The sequence below is a fragment of the Petromyzon marinus genome, chromosome 54, assembly GCF_048934315.1.
Source record: "Petromyzon marinus isolate PM22_M1 ecotype Great Lakes invasive population chromosome 54, UKy_Petmar_22M1.pri1.0, whole genome shotgun sequence".
NCBI classification, from domain to species: Eukaryota; Metazoa; Chordata; class Hyperoartia; order Petromyzontiformes; family Petromyzontidae; genus Petromyzon; species Petromyzon marinus.
The window spans coordinates 9,549,202-9,564,130 of record NC_133720.1 but is presented as its reverse complement, the minus strand read 5'-3'; the positions used below and the strand labels follow the sequence as shown (position 1 = coordinate 9,564,130).

Sequence of the window (14,929 nt, the reverse complement as noted above, 5' to 3'; positions counted from 1 at the left end):
ATCGTGCACCTCAGCTGTGTCTCACTCCCTCTTGACACCATTTACCACGCAGGACGACGCCGATGGCGCCAAGCCGGTGGACGAGGCGGCTGCCGCTGCGACGGCGGCGGCCGTCACAGCGGCGGCGACGGCGGCGGCGAGCGTGCCCGTGGTGTCGGCGGCGGCGGCGGCGGCACCGGCCGAAACGCCGGAGTCGCGAGTGCCGGTGGTGAGCCTGCAGGATGGCACCCGCCTGGCGGGGCATGACGCGCCATCACGGCGCCAGCTGGAGGAGTTCCTCAAGCAGAACCCGGCGTACACCGTGGACATGGCCAGCCTGCTCCCGGTACCAACACAACGCCCCCCCCACCACCCTTCCTCTTCCTCCTACCCACGTGTGACCTTGATCACACAGATGTGCGGAGGACTCCACACCTGTGTGCCACACCGACCATCAAAAATCATGTTTTTTTGCGGAGATACAAACGCCCAATTTCCCTATTGGTTGCCAAACACGGCTTTCAAATTCCTTGGGCGGTCCACGTGTGCCATTAGCGCATGTTACCCCACCACCACGTCCGGTACAGCGTGGAAGAGTAGACCAAATACCCTCTAGAGCTCCCTCTGGTGGAGTAGGCCCTTCCGCCAGGCAATTGCAGGACTCCACCTTCATCCTTGCACCGGTTGTGGCTGTGGTGCCATTTTGTGTTTGCCACCGTCATCGGCGCCGCCGGCCGTGCCGTGCTAATTAGCCCGGCCCTGGCTCGTTCAATGGGGGCGGCTCGGGGTCAGAGGTTACGGAGAGAGCTGCCGTGGGCGAGGCTTTGTCGGGAGTGGGACCCCCGTGGATGAGTCGATCGGAGAGAGATGACGCGGATTGATTGGAGGCCTCGCGTTGGTGAACGTGGTGATGTCTCCGCCACTTAGTGGCAAATGGTGGTTGTTGTTGGCGGTGATGGTGTTTGTATTGATTTTGTTTTGATATCCCCTCGTTGCGGCTCTGCAGAGCGCCAGCGGCCTCCTGGTGGACCCCCTCGACAAGCCGAAGAAGAAGCGCCACCGCTGCAAGAACCCGCACAAGCTGGACGTGCGCAGACTCACGGGGGAGGAGCGCGTGCCCGTCGTCAACCGCCGCTCCGCCAAGAAGGTGGACACGGGCGCCGTCACGAGCATGGTGGTGGTGTTGGGAGGGTACTAGTGGTGGTGGTGGTGGTAATGGTAGTGGAAAGGTACTACCAGTGGGAGGCGGTGGTGATGAGGGTGGCTGTGGCGGTGAAGCAGGTTACTGGTAGTGCTGGTGAAGTGGGGAGCTGTGGTGCAGCGGTTAGCGCGCTGCGCTACGAATGCAGTGACGGGAATTTTTTAATCGATCCTGGCCCTTTCCGAGGTCTACACGGCCATGAATGAGAACCTGGTGCGGTGTCCAAACATCGTCACTCGGGAGACAAAGGCGAGACCGTCCGTAGTGATGACCACCCACCGCGCCTCGTGTGCCGTGCCGACCTTCATAGGTGCTCTAAAACGTTCTATGGGGGATCTTTGTCTTTTGTTTTAGTTATGAGAGTGGTGTTGGTGGTGACAGTGGTGGTAGTAAAAGTGGTACTAATTGTATTGACCCGAGAGGCATGATATGCGCTGAATGGCCGGTGAGCCACAGGTCAGACTGCAGGCCAGCAATAAAAACTGATTATATCATTCTTTGGCTGACATTGACCTTTCCGCTAAAACACCGCCAACCTCCCTTACACACGGCGACTGCCTGTTCTATATATATTACAAAAACAAAGGCCTCACTTCCTCTCCCCATCACCAACATTCACTGGGTAACGATATTAACATCGATCTCTGGGAGAAACTGCTGCCGCATTGCGATCAGCGGGCGGCGATATGATGCCACGTTGTTCCTCCTCCTGCGTCCATTCATCTCCTCTTTGCTCCCCCACCCCCTACACCCCGCCCTACCTCTTCATCCTTTACCCCGACCCCAGATGGGCGGTGCGATGGCACCCACGCTCAAGGAGCTGGCGCGGTGGCTGCAGGAGAACACGGAGTTCGCCGTCCCCGACGACTGGGGCGAGGTCGTCAAGCAGTCGGTGAGTGCCGCCCCCCCCCCCCACCCCCATCATCATCATCGTCGTCATCACTTAATATTTACAATGCACCTCCCACACAGTGCATCTCAGGGGGGCTCCCCCTTTGGGAGCTGGCCGTGTGTGGCACAAGTGTAACGGGACACTGGCTTGCCGAGTGGGCCTTCCGGGCGATGCTACACTGTTGCGTGTTTTTCTCCAATTAAGTAATTTACCGCATCTTGGGGGGGGATATACTTTTCAGATGAACGTTGTGAATGTTAAATGTCTGCTGTGAAGCGGACGGGGTTGGGGGGGGGGAGCGTATTTGTCGGTTAATCCACCCTCGTGGTATTAACCGGGGCGGCCGCTGACCCCGCACCGCAATTCTCGGCAGTGAGCGTGCTCCCGCTCGGTCATGTCGCCACCCTACGCCATGTCCACGCCGTTGCTAGGACCTGGGTTCATTTCGCCAGCATGTCCAATTTCGGCCCTAGTCTTCGTCTAGTTCAGGGGTCGACAACTTGCGGATCTTTAAGGACCGCTTCTTCGTGACGTTATTTATTAAGGACCACTGTTTCTTATTCTCACATGCATTGCTGCTTTTTTTACCGACGTGTGTGGCCTTTCAGTCAAGTTCGAGTCTGTGAGTTTACGTCGGTCATTCTCCTACCAGTCTAGTCGGCTTAAGCAGTCGCATGTTTAGTCAGCCACATGCTCCGTGCCAATCTCTCAATCTGCGCGTTCTCACGCTCACTCTGTCCGTCAGGGCTTCCTCCCCAACGCCATGTTCGGCCGTATCCTCACGGGCCCCGTGGTGCCGGAGGAGGGCGCGCGCCGGCGCGGGCGCCGCCCCAAGGCCTCTGCGCTCCTCAAAGCCTCGACAAACTCCCTCGTTGGCGGCGGCGCCGGCGGTGGCGCCGGCGGCGGCAGCCTCCTTTCGGCGAGCACCGGCGACCTCGCGAACCTCGCGAACCTGCAAAGCCTGCACAGCCTACAACTCGCCAGCCTCATGGGCTTCCCGACGGCGCTGGGCGGCGGCGCCGGCTCGTCGTCCGACGACGTGAAGGCCGCGGCCGCTGCGGCGATGCTGCCCATGATGCTGCCGGGGCTGGGGCCCATGTTCGGCCTTGGAGGGCTCCTCAACACGGCGCTAGCGTCCTCCGCCGGCGCCGACGCAAACGGAAAAGCGGACGGGGAGCAGGGGACTTCTTCTTCGGCGGCGGCGGCGGTGATGGCGGCGTTGCTGAACGATGGGAAAGACGGCGGCGTGGACGAAGACGGCGCGCCGGGCACCAGCGGCAGGTCGGCGGCCGCCACCGCCGCCGCCACGGCAGCGTTCAACAGCAACCTGCTGGCGTCCATCAGCCCCTTCCTGCTGTCCCCGCAGCTGCTCTACCCCTCCATGTTCCCACTGTCGGGCCTGGGCGTGACTCTGCCCGGCTTTGCGCAGCAGCAGCAGCAGCAGCAGCAAGAGCACCAGCAGCAGGAGGAAGAGCAGCAGCAACTGCTGCAGCAGCAGCAGTCGGGAATCGCCGTGAGTTCGACGCCGAGTAGAGCCCGTTCGAGCGTGGGCAAGGGCGCCGGCGTGACGGGCAAAGCCAAGAAAAAGGCCGCGCTGAAGCAGGCGGCAGCAGAGCAGCAGCAGCAGGAACAGCAGCGGCAGGAGCTGGAGCAACAGAAGCAGCAGCAGCAGCAGCAGCTGCTGAAAGTTGCGAAGAAGCAGGGGCGCGGGGAAATGAAGGAGGCGAAAGCACTTGCGGCCGCACGGGCAGAAGAGGAGGAGGATGACGACGACGATGACGACGACGACGATGACGACGACGATGACGACGATGACGACGACGACGACGACAACTCGTCAGACGACAGCAGCGGTGAGGAGGCGCTCAATAAGACGGGACTGTCGTCGCTCACCGAGGACGACTCCACGTTGCTGGACGACTCCGACTCGGACGCCGGCGCCGAGTGAAGCGCCGTGTGCCCCAAGGGGAATGGCAGGAGGGGGGGGGGGCGTGCGGACGTCGGCCCCTTTGCCCTTTGCCCCCCGCCCCCCGCCCTGTCGGAGCGGGCCCGGTTGGTTGCTCGCTGCGGCGGTGTGGGGGGGGGGTGGTGGCGGTTTAGCTGGAGCGGGATTTAATTTCAGCGATGCCACGGTGTGGCCGCCAGTTTTCCAGAAAAAAATGTAAACTTCAGGAATCCTTTATTTTTACTTTTTCCTTTTTTTGTAATGGACGACGATGGTCTTTCTTTCTCATTTTTGTTAATTACGTTCCCTCTGCGACTGCTCGGCACGTGTCTACCCGACCCCAATCTCCCCCGCCCACTTCCCTCCGGGCATCTCAGCTCTCCAACCCGTGCCCACCGCCCCCAGCATTTGTCGAATGAATAATTGAACAAACCGGCATCGATTTGGACGCACCGACTTGCCATTTCTTGGCTCCCGAGCGCCGTCACCGGACGCCGCCGCCACCCACCGCCCTCCCGACCGCGGGAGCGCGAGCCAGGCGAGGGAACTTCACCGCACCCCGGCAAACGCAGTGACGACAACGATCATTTTGGACGTGCGGAGGTGGTGGTGGCAGCGGCCGCGTGGTCATTCGCCCGTGCCGCGATTGTGCCGGTACCGGTGTGTGCGAGTGTGTACAGTGCGAGCGTGCGAGTGTGTGAATGAGCGCCAACGTGCGCGCTGCGCAAGCGGCGAGTAAATCCGGGTTTAATCTTCCAACGGGCATTGCTGACTAGAGCCGGGCGTGCGTGCGTGCTTGCCCGCCCGTTCACTTGCTCGCCCGTCGCCCCCCAACCCCACGCTCGTCCCTTGCGTCACCCCGTGAACGAGCGGAGGTGGACGCTCGGGTTATGAGCGAGCGAACGTCACGTGCGCACGCACGCACGCCCTTTCCGCTCTCACCTCGAGTATTCAGGTATCTTTTTGTTTTAGTTTATTATTTTTGATTTCGTAATACTTCCTTGAGTCAAACACTGTTAAAAAATAATAATAATAATAATAATCACACGAGACACTATCTTATCACAGGTAATAAAAGCGATGACGGCAAAGTCGATCGGCTGCGGAAATAAGAAAAACACAAAACCAATGAACGAAAGGGGAGAGACGCAAACCTCTCTCCCACGACCGCAGTACTCGCTTACGACGTGAATGTGCATGGGGCCGGCCACGTGCCTGCCTTTCCCTAACACTGATTGTACGCGACTTTACTACAATTCACCGACACGCCGCCGCCGCTGCTGCAGCTGCAGCTGCAACAGCGGCGACAGCTGCAAGGAGGGTGAAAGTTTTTAAGTGAAACGGCCGAACCTGAAGGGGACTCTTTTTCTTCCCCAGCGAATCCCGCCAGGAGCAGAGCCTGGCGCGTGTCTGTGCGTAACTTGTTAATGACGTCGACAAGTGATTTAATATTGTAATAAGAATAACGATGACGACGACGACGACAATAATGTTCATAATAATAAGAGGGAATCTGAGTGTCCCCCCCCCTCCCTCTTCCCCCACCGTGTGACTTTGTTAGTTATAGGCAAGTGGACATGAATGTTGAATTTGTTTTTGAATTAGTTGAAAGTTTGTAAATCGGCATGAAGTTTTTGCAGTGTAGCCAAAACAAATGGGAGAAGAGGAATACAAAAAAAAAACACAACACACAAAAAAATAATGTAAAACCTTTAAAAAATATATATATAAAAACTGGCCCCTAGCGTGTTAACGACGATAGCTGTCTTTAGTTGACGTGCATTAGGATGACTTAGAGCGAATGTAACGTACATCGGGGAGTTATATATCAGCGCCTCGTTGATTTCTCTATAGTTATTTTTATTTGATAATCGACCCGGCCGTGTGTATTTTTTAAGTCGGACCATCAGAATGTGACTGTGGCCGCAGCAATAACCCCGGCAGCTATAAATCGGGTTACCGGGTCACCGGGTCACTGGCCATCGGTTCAGAGGGACTTGGACCCTCGGGTTGGGTGACCTTTTTAAACAGAACAACCCGTTCAACTTTTCACCACTGACAAATAACGGAAAAAAAATCTGAAGTGATGGAATAACTCATCAGGTAGCACTACTCAGAGATCTCGCGATTTGTTTCGTTATTTTTTTTATTTAGGTTTTAATTAATTTGTTTTGTTTTTTCTCAAAGATGTATTTTAATAGAATTACTCGCGGTGCACTGTGACTATTCAGGTACTCCTCCGTGCTCTGGCCCCACGGCCCCGCTGGTCTCCTCCAGGGTCCCGTTTCCCCGCGGGAAGGGGGCCGCAGTGTTGCGCAAGCACGGGGTTGGGGTTGTCGGGGCCGGTTGTGTTGTTAAGGGAGCCCCCCCCCCCCCATACAGATTGGCGTAATACAAAGAAAGAGCCCCCCCCCTCCCCCACCTTGCTCCTCTGCCACAGGGAGTGTCCTACGTCTGACCACCTCCAGCTCGCCTAACCCTCCGTCCCTCTCTCACCTCCTTCTCTCACCCCCTATCTCCCGTCCCCTCCCTACAGCCAATATCATATCCTCCGTGATTAAAAAGACGCTCTGGAAAGTAAGAGGCACCGCAAACTGGTGCCTGGTGGCGGTTAAGCTTTTTTTGTTCAAATCCGGTCTCTCTCGCGCGCACACAGCTCCCGGGGATTACAAGACTCATCCCTTAGCTTTTAAGCTACTCTATTCTGACGCATGATGGCAGCACACATGGTCAGGGGCTGACTGTCGAAGCCACGGTGAGAGGGCAACTTTAGCTTTAAAATACAGAGGGGGAGGGATGGGTGGGGGAGTGTGTCTTGCAATCTGTAGAATACGGTCCCCGCAGACCGGAGATAAGACACAGATGTCGTCGTCCTCTCCCCGGAGGCGCCCGTGGTAAAGTGCAGCGCCGATGGCCAGGCTTGTGCTCGGTAGAGCGGGAGAGGGGGTGTCCGCTGCTCCACCCTTACCCCTCACCTCTCACCCCCATGCCTCCACCCCACGCCCCCGGAGCCTCTGAGTTTTGAGTGGCTGGGGTGGGGGTGGAGGGCGGTGGGACAGAAGGCAGAGGGCCAGGATCAACTCCTCTGGGGAGTTGGAGCTGAGTGCTGGTGATGATGAGTGTTGGAGGGTGAGTTTGGGGGCGGATTAGTGGAGAGAGGAGGGGGTGGGGCGCAGTGATGAATGAATCTCTCACCAGCGTGTCCGGTATGGTGTGATGTGCGCGCGAGTGTGCGTGAGTGAGCGAGTGTGTCGGTGAGCGCCCGCGCGCTCGCACATTTGCTGTCTGTGTATTGAATGTGGTTTTGTGAGTGTGGGTAATGAGTGTGAATAATTGATTGTGTGTTAGGTGCGTATTAACTGTAGGGCTGTTTATTCTGCGACGGTGTGACAGTGTGCGTTCAATGTGCTCACGGTGAGACGTGTGGCCCTCGTGGTTGCGTCAGTGTTGGAACTGAGCGGCATTAATCAGTTTGTGGCAGTGGGCGAGTGTGATTACGGGTGAGGTGTGGCCGCCTGGGGTGTGAATTCAAGTGTTGGGGAAGTATAGAGGGGGAGGGAGGGGTGCTTGCCTGCAAGGCCGCCCTCCCATACTCCCCAAGTTGCTCTCAAACACGCAACCCCTCCCACGTACGCCACCCCGACCCACTCGCCACACCAATCCGGACTCGAACCTTAACGCCCTCACCACATGGCTCCTACACCCTTGGAGGAACATCTGGCAAGACTGTAGCCTCCTTTTTGCCTTTCGGGACACGGCCCTGGTTATTTATTATTACCTCATGCTGAGCAGATATACGTATATTGATTAAAAAATAGAAAAATACAAAAAAAAGTACAAAAAATCTTGAAAAGACCGCCGCGTGCGTTTTACTGTGACGCGCGCCGGCCACGTGTAAAGGTGTACATTGTAGCTGCTGTAATCGCGTGTAGTGTGTAGCGACATGTAAAGTACAGACCTCGAGGTAACCTCATCATCCTCCGCGCGCTGCGCCACCGATGTTACAAACGTGCTGAATGTTGGAAGGAAAAAAACCACAGCGCACGCTCCGGTTGGGTTGACGTTTCCGTTTTTTGTTTTTATTTGTTGGTTTTATTGTTTCTCTCTCTAGGTGTGCGTTTGCATTTGCTCCTCTGGAATATTTGTGTTTTTATTTTCCTTCAAGCACAAGGTGACTGTTTCAGAGTTGTTGTTTCCGCGAGGCCGTGAAAGCATCTCTCAAGATTTCACAAATCATGTGGTGGGGGCTGCTGCTGCTGGTAACATGGCAAATTCCGCTGTTCTGCCTGCCCCACTCATCGCATCATGCTTGTCACGAACCGACCACGTAACACTACCAAACTCGCTGCAATTTCATTTGAATCCCGCCAGACCTTACCTTCAACCCTCAAAACCCTGAAAAACCCTTCCTAGCCTCAGCAAAACACACCACAACCCCCACTAATCCAACCAAAACACCACCATAACTCCACCAATCCCACCGAAATCCCAGTGTAATCCCACCATAGCAAAATCAATTCCACCGAAACCCCACCATAACCCCACCAATCCCACCGAGATCCCGCTGAAACCCCACCGTAACACATCCAATCCCACCGAAACCCCACCAATATCCCCGAAACGCCACCAATCCCACCGTAACCCTCGCCAATCTCACCGTAACCCCCACGAATATCCCACCATGCTCGCTGTTACACTACCAAATCTATCGCATCTCACAGGAGCCCAGCTTGATTGGCACTCCACCCAAACCCACTCGAATCACCAGCAAAATATATCCTCTTCTGACACTACCAGTTCCTCCGAGACCGCCCCTCCCAATCCCTAAAAAAAAACCCACCCCCGACCCCAGCAAACGCCGACCGCACCACCCGCGCGTCATCTCACTCGCGTTGCCGCCGCTGCTTCCTCGTGCGCCGCGCGCCGTCATCGCTGCGTGTTGTGCGCGCGCGCGTGCGTGTGGTTTTTTTTTGCGTGCGTGTTCTCATTGTGTTCGTGGGCACGTTCACTGTGTCCGCGAGTAACAGTCGCGGGGCCGTTTGTCCGTTCGCGGGCTTGCTTGTTGTTGCTGCTGCTGCTGCCGCCGCTGCGGGCAGGCAACTCTGCTTCTCAACACAGCCGCGCCCGCGCTTTGTACAAAGCGAGAGAGAGCGGGGAGAGATGAGAGAGTAAGAGTACTAATCTGCGTGCTGCCCCCCAAGCCACCCCCATTGTGCCCCCCTCTTCCCACTGTGCCCCCCCCCACCCACCCACATCTCCGCTTAGCCCCGGATTGGAAGCGGTGAGCGTGAATTTCTGCACCCGCAGTAGCGCAGTTACTGCCCCTGTTGTTACCCCCCCCCGTCTCGTGTGTGAATTACGTCACAATGAAATGCAGTCAGATTTCCTCCTCATGGTTGTTTGTAATTTATTCCTGAGTTGTAGATCAGAATTTGGGAGCCGATATTTTTATTAAAACTCATTCTTTTTTGCCAAACTGTGTCAATGGGAGTTATTTTGTTATGGTATATTTACACAACACAGGTGTACCCACGTGCATACCCTTAACAGACTCTTGGGGCATCGCGAACACCACCTATGAAGGCCGCTACGGCACACACAACAGGGTGATTGGCCACCACCGGGCCTGGCCGCCTTTGTTTCCATCGTGGGCGATGCTGATGTATCGCACCAGGTACTCATTTGAGGACGAGCCGACCTAGAGGCGGATAAGCACCAGGTTTAGATATTAGTCACTGGTGTGTCGGTGGCACTAAGCGGGAATCGAACTCGTGATTTATTGGGCACGGTGCAAATGTGCGAGTCGAGTGGGAATCTCGGCTTAAATCGCTGACCCCCCCCCCTTAATTCATCCCTCCCCGTGCCATCTCGCCGTGTTGACGCCACAGGGAAAGATAATTGGAATGTCTCCGCTTACCACGGCGGGGGCACGCTGACGGGGATTGGTTTATGGGAGGGGGAGACCCCATCCGAGGAATTTAAACGCTTCTCTCAGAATTTCGAGGCATTTTTTTAAAATGTTTTGGTTACGGCTGAGTAGCTTCCGCCGTGGTAACCACAGCCGGTTTGTGCCGGGTCGGTGGTAAAATCCTAAACGCGGGCGGCCTGCTGGAGGTGGTGGTTGGGGCCGGTATAGACCAGGGCTCGGTTGGGTAACACGGCCGAACGGGGTATCACGTTCGGCCGCTTGTTGCAGAGGTTTATGGTTCAAGTCCAGCGGCTGCTGTCATGGCCGCAGGTATAATAATGATAGCCTTTTAAAATACTACGCTCCATCTGATTCACAGCCGATGCTAAAGATGCCGTGATGACGTTTAGCAAGAGGCCATTGTGTGCCAGTGTCATGGTCAAAATTTTCCCATCAGATTTTTAAAATAAAGCAATCCCGCAAATGACTCTACCTCTATCGGACCCTTTTTTGCCAGTGTCAAAATTATGGGGGAAAAAATAATACATTTTACCCTTTCCGGCAATAATACAGGTCTTGATTTGAAGCTTTCGTGACTGCAGGAATCCATCCTCTTTGGTTCTTTCGGTAAAGTCACGTAGTTATAAGAACCAAAGAGTAGTGCAGGAGGTGTTAAGATGTTCAAACACCAAACAGATACTCGCTGCAAGGCATCGAGTCTGCAGTAACCACTCATGCTTGTGGTAAAACATGCAAACAAGCATGCTCTGTTAAGACATCAGAGCGTGTCTGATGCGAAGAACGTGGGAGCATGCTTGCATGTTTTGCCACAAGCACGTGTGGTTAATGCGGACTTTTGATGCCGTGCAGTGGGGGTGGTGCCTCTCTGGTGTTTGAACATCTTAACACCTGTATTATTGCCGGAAAGGGGTAAAAAAAACATTTGTGGTCATCGCTCCTTTATGAATATAAATAGCGGTAATCTCTCCCGCTGCGGCAACTTGGCAGGACCCTGCATCGCCCTTCTCGCAAACGATGGCACTCGGCGAATCTTCGGTGCGTCGGACGGAATCTTTCAAATTGAGTGAAATCGCGCCTGCTCGTATGCGAATCGGTGTCAATTTAAAGGGAGTTTTACATCTATGGGACTTTCTTTGCCAGTATCAAAGTGGTGAAGAATATAACGGGGTGTTTTTACTCCGTCGTGATAAAAACCGGGCGTTAAGATGTTCAAACACCACAACATCGGTGGAGGCCAATCCGTTTCACAGACGATGCGTGTATTATAATCGGAGCATGTTTGTTGGCATGCTTTGCCACAAGTACTGTGTGGTTAATACAGACTTTTGATGCCTTGCAAAAGGTTTCTATTTGGTGTTGGAACATCTTGACACCTTTTTATTGCCCGAAAGGGTAAAACCTCTTCTTATTTTCCATCATTTTGGACACTGATGACACATCACTGCTCGACCCGAGTTCTGAGTGTTCTGATACTGGCATTGTCTTTGTTACTGTTCGCTTGTTGTCGTTCTCTGGTCTAACACTGGTGGTGAGACAAGGCCATGAAGAAGGCTGTCTCTGGTGTAGGCCAATCTGTTGCATAGAAAATGCATACATCAAGGCCGTAATTATAATATATATTGGGGGGGACACATCCCCTCCAATATTCAAATATGCTCAAAATGTCCCCCCCCCCCCCACAATATGTTGCTATATATAAAAAAAAATTGCTATGCTATGTAAATAAAAACAACAATTTGCGAAACCTTGGCCACAATATCTGGACTTCATATAAATCAATGCATAGATTTCTGTTTATATGATTGTGGTCATGGTTGTACTTTATTAATCCCTAATCGCTGCCATTACATACAATGAAACAAGAAATGGTAAAAAAGTAAAAACAGAGCAATGTAATACAATACACTATTAGACATTATTGTAAAAGTAATAATAAAAAAGTCCATCCCATGTGTTAGTGAATTTTTCAATATTGTAGGCAGGAAATTAGTTTTAAAATGTAGATATTTTGTTGGGTTGGGACCCCCCAGACACCCTGGAAGATTTGGTCCCCCCCCAATGTTGACTCCATGGCTACGGCCTTGGCTTACGTTATTATCAGAGCATGTTTGTTTGCATGTTTTGCCACAAGTACGTGTGGTTAATGCAGACTTAATGCCTTGAAATAAGTATCTATTTGGTTTATGAACATCTATGAACACCTGTTTTATTGCCGGAAAGGGTAAAACTTGTTTTTATGCAACTGACAACCGCGCTTCATTTCGGACGGAGCTGCCAGGGCCCGAGCTCCAGCACATCGCAGGATCGCGAGAAGTGGTTGACGGTTTGAGGCCTTCATCCAGCAGTGGATCGACCATGGCTAAGCGATGACTGTGCTGTTGTAGGTGCAAACGCACTGCGCGGACACTGGGTGCCTTTTGATGCAGTACAGCAACGCGGGACAAGTGTTCCTGCGTGTCCCAGAGGTGTCCAGCTTGAAGCGAACGCTGCTTGAAGCAACAATCCCATGGGTGTGGAGGCGAATGTGTTGCATGGCTTTGAGGTGACCCAGACCGGTACCTATCAAGCGCATCACAACCCCCGACCGCGACTGATGGAAGTGTTTGTAAAGTAGAAAAGGTCTGTTGGGCTTGAAGGGTCGAGGCTAAGAGTACGGGTTAAGGTCGTTAGGGTGATGGCCATTGTGTTAGGGATGTAGGGGTGTTGGGTTTATGGCGAAGTGTTGTGGTCAGGGCTGCATGTTGGGGCAAGGGATATTCGGTGAGTGTTAAGGCGAGGGGCCAGCGAGGGAAATGGCAAGTCGTTAGTGATAGTTGTTATGGCGAGGGCTCATTCTTTGGGATGGTTTGCTCGGGATAGTTATGGCTAGTTATCTCGGGGTGGTTATAGCTAGTTCGGTTTGGTTGGTTAGTGCGAGTTGATATGGCTAGGTCTAGCTGCCTGGACTGGTAGTCCGGCTTGGTATATGGCTCGTTATGGTTGGTTGAGAGTACTCGGAGGTGGTTGCTATGGGTACCGTAGTTGGGTCGTGTTGGTTGCTATGGGTACCGTAGTTCGTGTTGGTTGCTATGGGTACCGTAGTTTGGTTCGTGTTGGTTGCTATGGGTACCGTAGTTTGGTTCGTGTTGGTTGCTATGGGTAACCGTAGTTTGGTTCGTGTTGGTTGCTATGGGTAACCGTAGTTTGGTTCGTGTTGGTTGCTATGGGTACCGTAGTTTGGTTCGTGTTGGTTGCTATGGGTACCGTAGTTTGGTTCGTGTTGGTTGCTATGGGTACCGTAGTTGTTGGGGGTGAGGGCGAGGGGGCTTTCGGCCGCGACCCCCGCCTTGCCGTGAAGTCGCGCAACGGATTCCTCGCGCATCGCCACAGGGGAGCCATGGCGACCATCCCTCACTAACATCCCTCACGAACATCCCTCACGAACAATCCCTCACGAACAATCCCTCACGAACAATTCCTCACGAACAATCCCTCACGAACATCCCTCACGAACATCCCTCACTAACATCCCTCACGAACAATCCCTCACGAACAATCCCTCACGAACAATCCCTCAGGAACATCCCTCACGAACATCCCTCATGAACAATCCCTCAGGAACATCCCTCTCGAACAATCACTCAGGAACAATCCCTCAGGAACATCACTCACGAACATCCCTCATGAACAATCCCTCAGGAACATCCCTCACGAACAATCCCTCACTAACATCCCTCACTAACATCCCTCACGAACAATCCCTCACTAACAATCCCTCAGGAACAATCCCTCACGAACATCCCTCACTAGCATCCCTCACTAACAATCCCTCAGGAACAATCCCTCACTAACAATCCCTCAGGAACAATCCCTCAGGAACAATCCCTCAGGAACAATCCCTCACTAACAATCCCTCAGGAACAATCCCTCAGGAACAATCCCTCACTAACATCCCTCACTAACATCACGCTGGAATGCGACGTTGCCCGCATTCCGATCCAGCCTCGCCGCCAAATTCGCGGCAAAGGACGTCGGAGGGGGTGGTGGTGGGGGTCAAAACATCTCCCGCCACACGTTAACATACACACCGCGTACAGTAGCATCGCCTTCCCTCGCCAAGACCATCATAATTATTATACTCATTAATTATATGGACGCGCGGAACTTTATTTAGGTACACACGCACGCCGGTTGTGAATGTAGCACGCCTACGACACCCAGCGAGTTGTCGTTATCGGAGGTTGCGCAACTGTTGTCGGTTTCAACGAAATTCGTCCCAAAATGTCCAAATGTTTGCGGCGTTGTTTGCTGCTGCTGCTGCTGCGTGCGATGGCAATACCGCGCTACAAACACAATAACATCCCTCGTGCGTTATTACGGAGTGAAGGGGGAAGTTCATGCGAACGAGCGGCTCGGTGCCTGTTGGCTTTAGCGATCGTGCTGAACAACGTGCGCGCGTGCTGTGTTGTTGTGTGTGTTCCCCTCACACACAACAACACACAAACAATATTATTTAACGTGTTGTGTGCGTGTGTGATGGCAACCGTGATGGGGTTGAGTTCTCTCTGGCTCTTGTGGGGAGTTCCGCGCGTTCCCTTTAACCACCCGCGCGTGTTGTTGCGCGCGTTGCCACGGCAACCGCCAGGATGTTGTTCCCGGCGCGCGACCCCGGGGAGCGGGAAACACGCGGCGTTGCCATGGCAACAGCCCGCAGGGACACGGCGAGGGGCGGGGCCGGCCGAGAAGGGGTCGGGGGGAGGGGCTGTCCCCGCGGTCTCCACCTCTTGCCACGGCACCCCCCCCCCCACAGCACGCGGGGTCACGCGCTCATGCCCATATTAGGGAGGGGGAGGGGTATTTATAGACCCCCCCCCCCACCCACGTGTACCCCCCCGCCCCTCTGTCACCATCACAAGCCCCGCCCCCCTCGCGCCACCTGTGTCAATCGTTGCCACGGTTACCACTATTACCTTAGTGACCAGGGTAACGAGTCGGTACCTCACA

The 14,929-nt window shown here is 54.2% G+C and overlaps 1 protein-coding gene across 3 annotated transcripts in view; it reads left to right on the top strand.

Annotated features, from left to right (window-relative positions):
* LOC116954071 (chromodomain-helicase-DNA-binding protein 7-like) overlaps positions 1 to 9,493 on the top strand; it is a 107,450-nt gene extending 97,957 nt beyond the window's left edge. For all 3 annotated transcript variants that reach the window (XM_076052165.1, XM_076052164.1, XM_076052166.1), the window contains 4 exons: positions 53 to 325; positions 986 to 1,126; positions 1,968 to 2,072; positions 2,818 to 9,493. In XM_076052165.1, coding sequence (XP_075908280.1) covers positions 53 to 325; positions 986 to 1,126; positions 1,968 to 2,072; positions 2,818 to 4,020 — 1,722 coding nt within the window. In that variant the 3' untranslated portion in view covers positions 4,021 to 9,493. The remainder of the gene's footprint in view (positions 1 to 52; positions 326 to 985; positions 1,127 to 1,967; positions 2,073 to 2,817) is intronic.
* The last annotated feature ends 5,436 nt before the right edge of the window (positions 9,494 to 14,929 follow it).